The sequence below is a fragment of the Dunckerocampus dactyliophorus genome, chromosome 4, assembly GCF_027744805.1.
Source record: "Dunckerocampus dactyliophorus isolate RoL2022-P2 chromosome 4, RoL_Ddac_1.1, whole genome shotgun sequence".
Classification (NCBI taxonomy): domain Eukaryota; kingdom Metazoa; phylum Chordata; class Actinopteri; order Syngnathiformes; family Syngnathidae; genus Dunckerocampus; species Dunckerocampus dactyliophorus.
In genome coordinates this window covers 948281-957207 of record NC_072822.1, presented here as the reverse complement: position 1 = coordinate 957207, position 8927 = coordinate 948281, and the positions used below count along the sequence as shown (strand labels likewise).

Sequence of the window (8927 nt, the reverse complement as noted above, 5' to 3'; positions counted from 1 at the left end):
GCATCGCGCAGCATTTGTCAGTCATTTCAAGACACGTGACTTGCGCCCATCCCACAGTCAAGTAACGATTACGTTTCACCACCAAAGCTTCTGGTCACCCCAACAACATGGAAGTGTGTTTCACTTTAATTAGCAGGACTCCCAGAGACACTTGACAAGCATTTGCATTTATTCGCATGAAAATAAGTGTTAAAAATACTAAAAGTCATTCTTTCCAAAAGAAGAATGTAATACCTGGACTGCTGTGACATTCAGCGGCTCTTCCAGCAAAGATTAAAGTGCAATGTGTTGCTCATTCTTTTTTTTTTCTTTTTTTTTTTCCAAGCCCTGGATTCCCAAAGTATGTGGGGGAAAAAAATAAATAAATTCTCTTGTGATTTCAACTGTCTAACCTGAGGTGAGCATAAACAGTTTAAAAAAAAAAAAAACATCACCATGATAGCATTAGTGTTGTCAGTCCCACATGAATTAAGGCCATTCCAGACACACACCGTGCAGCATTTATCTCCTCCTCGCCGATAAAAACAATAAATACGGAAGGAAATAAATAGCCTGCAGTCATTCAGGACAGGGGTGGAGAGAGCAACCTCACATGTGCAAAATCTCCCACTTGAGGAACACAAATCATGACTTCTGACGCCACAATAATAATAATAATAATAAAAAAAAAAAAAAAAAAAAGCTTGATGTTGGCATCTATTTGTACGACGCCAAGTGGCAGCAGAAACATTTGGTCCCGGAGTTGCAGTGGCATCAGAGTGCTATGCAACACTACAATAATAAATAGCAGCGCTTCCAGACGTCCTCCATCTTGGCATTCCCAAGCCTCCGTGTCCTTTCTCGCCTTTCATCAGCTGACATTCACAGAATGAGATCCATTACAAACCCCGGCCGAGGCCGCGAGGCCCCCGGGATTCTGTGGCGGGAGGCCTGGGAGAGGGAGCTAGAGGGTTCTGGTGGTCTAGGAAGTGGGCGGGGTGGGTGTGGTTCAGCGCGAGGTGACCCCCAGATGCGTCTTGAGGTGCTCATAGACCACGTAGCTGATGCTGACTGCGGGAATGACTTTGAGGAAGTTGGGGGCCAGGCCTCTGTAGAGCCCCGACGGACCCTCGGCCTGCAGGATTTGCTTGAAGAGGCCCGTCATGGTCGCCTGCTGGCTGCCGCCATTTGCCGCTGCGTGGGAGGAAAACGGTGAGATCACGCGTTGGTGTTTTTTGCGCGTTTGGGGCGGAAGACGAGGACTCACCCTGTGCTTGCATGCGGGTGCGAATGAGAGCGAGCGGGTAGCTGGCCAGTTGGCCGCAGGTGCTGGACACGGTGCCACAGGCCAGCAGCACCACCACGCCGGGGTCAGTGGTGCCGTACTGCTGCAGGTAGCGGTTCTTCAAGGTCTGCGGGGGGAGAAGGAGCAGCGTGTGAAGCCCACATGGGGAAACCTCTCGAAGGAGAGATGAGGGGAAAAGGAGGAGGAGCTTTACCTCATAGACGGCCAAGTCGATGCCCGCGTAGGGGATGATGCCCAGCATGTTGGGAAGGTAGCCTTTGTAGAACGCCGTCAGTCCTTCCCTACGAAGGATCTGCTTGGCGCAGTCTGAGATGCCGGTGTACTGACCCGTCCTCCTCAGAGCCAGCCGTGTTTTCAGCACCTGGTGTGGAAGCAAAAAGGTTGAAATGAAGGTGCAAAGAGGACCACGTGAGTAGAAACGGAGTGCCGCCGACCTCCATGGGGTAGATGGTGCTCTGGGCGATGACGCCGGCCAGAGATCCGGCCACAAAGCGTTCCAGGATGCTGAGCGTTGCCTTGTCACCGCCAATCAGACGTTTGATCTGCAACACGGAAGGAGAGACATTAGCGAGGCGGCGTTTGTGCGGCTTTGCGCACATGGGGCTTGGCTAGTACCTGCTCGTAAGCCATGAACTTGAGGGCCGACTCGGGAGCGATTTTGATGATGTTGACTCCGTTGCCCCGCCACAGCGACCTGACCCCTCCCTCTTTGATCATCTGCGTCAGGCCGCTCATGATGCACATGTTGTTGCTCCTGGAGCCGTACACCTGCACACAAACAAGATAGCATTCAGCTTGAACCAGGCCAACGGCAGCCACGTCACGCCAACGGAGGCCATGGATGACGCAGGAAGTGGTGTGTGGTCTGTTGGCGCGCCGCCACTGGCTGCTCTGACCCTGGACTTAGTTCGTTCCTGCTCTTCAAACATTAACCCTGTTGTTGTTACGAAAGACTCTGGAGTTCAGTGGGACTAGAACACCTTATCTGGGCGCCAAACATTCACCTCTGTGCCAATTAAGCCAGATAAGACACTCCACTTATCCACCGTGGAGGACTCTGATCCCACAGTCGGGTCCGCGTTTCCCGTATCGTTGTTTATTTGGGCTACCCGTTTGCCTTCATAAACGCACGCTCATAAACTTACCCTTACACTCGACTCGTAGTAAGCCACAAATCTAGTAAAAAGACTTTTGGAGACAGACATGAAAGCATGTTGCGCTCTTCTCAACGAGCAACGGGTCCTGCTGTGGGCACCTCCATCTAAAAGCACTCACAGGCAGCTCAGTCGTGTTTGTGACATTAAAAAGTAAGAAATAAGAACATTTGTATTTCTAAACCAGGGGTGTCCAAAGTTCACTCTTAAAAAATATAAAAAACAGCAAAACTGAAAAAAGTCATTTTACAACATCAAAAGTCAAAATATTGAGAAAAAAAAAGTTGCAATCTAGCAAGAAAGTCAATTTTACCAGAAAAAGGTTGTACTATAAGGAAAAATAACACGCATTTTAGTAGAATACAGTTGAAACACTCAAACTTTTTAAGTGGTAATAAGAAAAATAAAATTGAATTTTTGTCAAATAAGGTTGGGAAAAATTCAATATTACATGAATAAAATGTACAAGAAAGTTGAAATAGTTCTTGTCGTTTTACAAGAAGTTTAACTATTAAGGTAAAAAGTTGTAATCTCACAAGAGAACGTCATAATTTTACCAGAATGTCATATTTGAGAGGTTTTGTCCTCATCTTAGTAGCAAAGTTGCAATACTCTGGGTGGGTGGGGGGGGGAAACACTAGGTTGGGGAGAAACATTTTTCAAAAAAATTGAAAAAAGCTGTAATTTTTTTTAGAAGTCAAAATATTAAGAGAAAATGTATTCTAATGAGAACTAGCTGAACATTTACAAGAAAAAACAGCTGAAATTTAAAAAAAGTAAAGCAATAAAAATCTGAATATATATATATTTATTTTGTTTGAAAAGATGAAAGTTGCAATATTTGGGGGGGAAAAAAGTTGACAAAATATCAAAATAACCCCCCCCCCCCCCCCATTCTAAACGTATTTGTTTGTCCATGTTTTGGGAAAACTGCAAGTCTCGCGTGCGTGTGTGTGGGGGGGGCACCGCCGGACCCTCCTTACCTGCATCGTGACTTTGACCCGGTCCAGCGGGGCGGTGCACGTCCTGGACACGGCTCCGGCTCCGCCCCCCGCCACCAGGTGGCACCACCACATGCCGCTCTGCTTCTCCTCCTCGGTGAACTCGTCTGGAACCATCAGGTTCTCGCCCACGTCAAAGATCTGCCAGAAGGCACAAACATTTCTGTAATGTGGCCTGTCACGTCATTTCTCTGGACCTTGGCGATCCACAAGTTTGCTTCACAGTCATCGCACGTGAAATGTCGCGTTAGGTGCAGCTTTGGTGTACGATTGTGAACATGTGATCCCGGCGATAACTCATTTAAGAAGCGTCAGGTGTGCTATAAAGCGAGAGACACTTAAGAGTCGTGGCCTGGCAAATGGACGCCATCTCGCCTTTCAGCAGCTGAGATGTTCCTGCCCTTTGCCGCTATTCTTCAGCGGCCACAGACTTTGACCCGCTTACATAACCGGCCGACGTATCCCTCACACATGATCCTGTCGGGGCTTATGCGCTGCTGACGCACGCAGGACGGAATTCAGCTCCTAATTGGCCCGTTTATCTGAGATGGGAAGCTAATCGCTGCAAATAGGTCGTGTGATAATGGCACGCACGGCCATACATTCATTTATTTAGGGAGTGCGCCTTGACTGACCGTGGAGTGTTTCCAGTACAAGATGATCTCTGGGATGCTCTCCGTCTCCTCCACCATGGGGTACTTGCTCCATTCTTTACTGCTGATGGTAATGATGCCGTTGTTGTCCATGCTTGTGACAAACAAAAGCAGCACAATCAGCCTTTTAAAAACCACAGCAACCACATAAGCGAGGTGAATTACCTCTCCAGGGCTTTCTCTGCCAGATGAGGCGAAATGTGCACCCCGATGTCCTGAAGGGACCGTACGAACTCCACGCTCTCCACAGGACCTTCACAAATCAGAACAAAGCAAGAGACTTGGCACAAATGTATCAAAAAGATGATCTTTCTTGCTAAAAGTATTGCCAATTTTAACAGTAAAGTCATTTTCATTGTGAAATCCAATTTCAATGTATTATTAAATAATATTGTCACTAATACAATTCTTATTAGAATTGGACAACAGAGTAGAAATTTGCACTTGGCAGCTTGACTTGTTTGAAAGTAAGTTTGTTGGTAAAAGAAAGTGAAAATGCTAATAATGAAAGGTTTGATGTAATATGTGTAATAGGAGGTGAATGTACATGATGTGCGTTCGGCTACCGGTGGCCCACTGAGGGGAACCCCAACTGCAATGCGGCCCACACTGAAAACCACTTTTTCCAGCAAGTCTCAAGGATGCTGAGGCCACTTTTCTCACCTGCATGCTTCTTGTCCAGACTCTTGACCACCAGCTTCAAGTCCTTCTCATAATCCTGCAGATAGTGCACAAACTCCTCAAAGTCCAGTTGGCCGTCAGATTCGCTTGCCTCCCTTTTCGGGGTTTTCTACACACGAGTGTGACACGCAGGCGATGAGAACAAGGAGAAAATGCAAATGAAAACATTTTATTTTTGCACGCACGTCAAATTCACTCTTAAATTTGCCAATTTCAAGGCAAAACTCCTCGCATCAGAAGGCCACCATGACCCATTTGCCAAGCAGCTGATCTCCTCGCATGACACCATGACGTCCAGTTCTACAGGGCGACCCGCTCTATCTTTGACCTCGAAGCCTCAGTGGCCCGCCAACGCTTGTAATCTCGTCTGAGCTGTGGGCCTCCCGAACTAAATCAAGACCAGGTCGCTGGCAGTTTCATGCCGTATATGCCGGCGCAGATACCCGACCTGACCGTCACGTTGGAATAACATGCATGGACTCGCAGGCCAGGCTAGGAGAAGATTCTAAGTGAGCGGGCCACCCGTCAGCAAAAGGAGGGCTCTAGTTTCCATTTTGAAGACTTTTATTATGCAAATGCATGTGAAAATACGTTTTTGACGTGTGTGTGGGGGTTTTCTCCGGGTACTTCGGTTTCCTCCCACATCCCAAAAACATGCATGTTAGCTTCATTGGCGACTCTAAATGGTCCATAGGTATGAATGTGAGTGTTTGTCTATATGTGCCCTGCCATTGGCTGGCCACCAGTCCAGGGTGTACCCCACCTCTCGCCTGAAGTTAGCTGGGATAGGCTCCAACATGCCCACACGACCCTAATGAGGAGAAGCAGCATAGAAAATGGATGGATACTTTTAAAATTGTATTGTTATTTTGTATGACTATTTTTTTTATATTGTGGCAAATTAGTTTTTCAACTTATTTAATCATTTATAATTACATCAAGTAAGCATTTTTAATATTTCGTAAAATAAAAAAAAATCTTGCTTGCTTAATATTTTGTCAATTTTGTCATCAAATCCAAAATTATAATTCGTTATTAATAAACAATTCATATAAAAGTTAAAATTATACAATTTTTTTACTTTAATGTATTTATAAATTTTATGTTTTTTTTTTTTAAATGTGAACATTTAAAAAAAAACATTTTAAATTGAAATATATTCCTAATATACAGCAAAAAAAATCAGACTATTTCATGCTAAATGTATTATGCATTTTCACACAAAAGTTTTGTTGTCAAATCCAATTATCCACTTATTATAAATATAAAAGTTAAATATATGAAAGGATTCATGAACATTACATAATTTGCCCGAATCCATTTTTTTAACGGTGCTTGGATTCGTGACGTCACCGATAGGCATAAGGAAAGTGAATTCCTTGAAAAGTGGACTCAGTCTGTTAAGATTTATTAAAACATAAAAAAAGTACAATTAAGATGGACTAATCGTTTCTTTTTAATTACAACATACTCGTTTCTATAAGCCTAATGTGAGCATTTGTGATCAACTGTGCTCTCGTGGCAAGGCGTGCGGCCTAGTCGTAAGGTTTCATGCTAAACTGAGCTAAACTAATCTTGCCGGCCGGCACGCCCGGGCACACTGTGCGAGACGGGAAAGTAAGCGGAAATGTGAATATAAGCTCACAAAAATACAACAAAGCGTACACAACGACATAGTGAGTTGGAAATAATATGACTTGAGAGATTTTCTTCCTACCTTCCGCCATCGTTGGTACGTAGAAAACTCCTGAGACGGCAGAAAGACGCTGAGTTTGGTGAAGAGCGAGTTGAGCTCGGAAGGGAGCCCGTTCGACTCGAAATAGTCCACTTCCACCGGGTCGGAGTTAGACACTGGGACGTATAGGCACAGGGCGAGCATGTTTGGTTCCGTAAAGTGTCAAAAAAATACAATAAATAAATTAAGGAAACCCAGCAGCACTTCCCGCCGGTGGAGTGAAGTACCGGCTGCTCACTCGAAGCCGGCTTCTAAAGAATGTCAAGTAGACACGCCCCTTCCAGGAATATTGTCGCGTCATTGGTTGTCTCCCACGTCCCGCCTTTCGAACACGACGTCCTTTTAGTACTGGCCAATAGGGAAGGCTGCTCATTGAGTCTTACTCCCGCCTTAGAGTTGCGTAATGCAATGGAGCCATAGTGGACCAATCCGGTGCTCGCTTCTGTCCACCGTGTCAGAGATGAACCAATCACATGTTTCTTTTCTAATGAACTAATTAACACCGCAATGAATAAGTTTCAGTATTAGTTTTTGTACCAGTTTTGTATTTATTTACTTTCTAGTGACATTCTTTCTATGTTTTGGTCCCAGTAATTAATCAGATTGTAGATTTGTCTTGACAGTACATTATGTCACATTGCTTGTAGTGTCGAAGGATTAACAGGGTAGAAAAAAAAAAAACAGGAGGGCGTCCAAAAGCCAAAAAAAGAGTGACAAGTTGGACACTTGCTATCATTGTGTACAAAATGGTGTAATGAAAAGTTCGTGTTAGTGTTTCATAATTCATCATATTTTTGTGTGTCTTTTGTAGGCTTTTTGCGAGTGCACAGTTGAACGACACAGCGGTGCGTTTTGCTGTCGTTGTCCTGCAGGAGTTGGACGCCACGTGACGTCACGCACGGCGTCCTGACGCAAACAGGACGGACACACTTTGACCTGCAGGCTCAGACAAACAGGCGGGAACAGGTGAGAGGTCAGGTCCTTTCTGCCACAATATGCTTTGTTTTGACCAAGCTAGCAGCAGAGTGCACTTTACACTGTTTGTCTGCTGGTTAATTATGACACAGGAAGTCAACACCTTTGGGTGTTAATGAATGACGACATGCCACAAGACTTTTGTTTTTGTGGACAGTTGTACTACCCCTCTATCTCAACCCCACACAAATACATGCATGTTTCATGTATGGTGTCCAAAGTGAGGCTTGGGGGCCATTGGCATGCCGTGGCACATTCTAAAACTGGAAAAGCACTCAGAGAGTGCAGACCTCCGTCAAGCGCCATAGTTAAGTGCCTAACGCTAACCCTAACCCCCCATATTGTGATTTATACCATAAATATTAGTCCTACATTTATTTGATCTACATATTTAGATTTCTATTGCATGCTAGCGGTGCTAACATGCTAACACTTAGCATAAGTGTTTATACACAGAAGGTGTCTACCTATGAAAATGGCTAAAAATGCTACTATGCCAATGTTAGCATGCTAGCAATCCTAATGTTAGCGCGCTACCACCAAGCGTGATAGCGCTAAGTCTTTATATAAGTGCGTACCTAAGAAAATGGCTAAAAATGTTTACTATGTTAATGTTAACATGCTAGCAATGCTAACATGCTAACACCTACCATAATAGTGCTAAGGGTTTATATATGTGTCTGCCCATGAAAATAGCTAAAATGATAGTATGGTCACATTGGCATGTTAGCATGCTAACACCTAGTATGATGTCCCGGATGACATTTCTAACAATTCCTGAAAATGTCATCCAAATCCGTTCCAAACTTTTCAAGTTATTTTGAACACAAACAAACAAAGAAACAGATAAATGCGGGTGAAAACAAGAAGCTCCACACTGCGCTTGTGCTGTGCTGGGTGTAGGTAAATCATCATTTAATAAGAAAAAAATCTGCCAAAAAAAGGAAAAACTGCAGTAATTTTACAAGAATAAAGTCAAAATATTAAGAGAAAGAAGTTGTAATCTAATGAGAAAATGTCGCAATTTTATAAGAATAATGTTGTTTTATAAGAATAATTTTATGAGGTAAAATAATGTCATTTTAGTGGCATAGTGTTGAAATATTAAAGAAACGACATTATTTTTACAGTCGTAATATTACCATAAACAAAAAATGATAAAGTTGGCATTTTTTGGAGAATTATGTTGCAGAAAAAGTTGTAATGTTACAAGAATAAAGGTAAAATATTGCAGGAATAAAGTCATAATATTACCAGAAGAAAATTTACAGGAAGTTGAAAAAAAAAAAGACCACACAAATGGAAAAATCGACAGTAATTTTACAAAAATAATGTCAAAATATTAAGAGAAAAAAGATGTAATCTATTGAGAAAATGTCGTAAAGTTTATGAGAATAATGCTGTAATATTCTGAGGAAAAATGTCATTTTAGTAGCATACAGT

At 43.4% G+C, this 8927-nt stretch overlaps 1 protein-coding gene across 1 annotated transcript; it reads right to left on the bottom strand.

Moving 5' to 3' along the window:
* Nucleotides 1-151: 151 nt before the first annotated feature.
* On the bottom strand, nucleotides 152-7683 carry slc25a25a (solute carrier family 25 member 25a). Its single transcript, XM_054772405.1, has 10 exons — nucleotides 6492-7683; nucleotides 4757-4883; nucleotides 4259-4346; nucleotides 4076-4187; nucleotides 3423-3581; nucleotides 1901-2053; nucleotides 1720-1827; nucleotides 1479-1646; nucleotides 1247-1391; nucleotides 152-1173 (listed from the first exon to the last, which is right to left on the bottom strand). Exons 1-10 carry the CDS (start codon nucleotides 6651-6653, stop codon nucleotides 989-991), a joined length of 1407 nt encoding a protein of 468 aa, XP_054628380.1. The 5' UTR covers nucleotides 6654-7683; the 3' UTR covers nucleotides 152-988.
* Nucleotides 7684-8927: the final 1244 nt, after the last annotated feature.

Bases quoted from the DNA above. Each gene is read 5' to 3' on its own strand.
- slc25a25a (XM_054772405.1), bottom strand. From the start codon at position 6,653: ATGCTCGCCCTGTGCCTATACGTCCCAGTGTCTAACTCCGACCCGGTG. The intron at 4,188-4,258 runs GTAATTCACCTC...GTTTGTCACAAG, and splicing joins GCAGAGAAAGCCCTGGAGAG to CATGGACAACAACGGCATCA. The intron at 1,647-1,719 runs GTCGGCGGCACT...CTTCCACACCAG, and splicing joins GCACCATCTACCCCATGGAG to GTGCTGAAAACACGGCTGGC.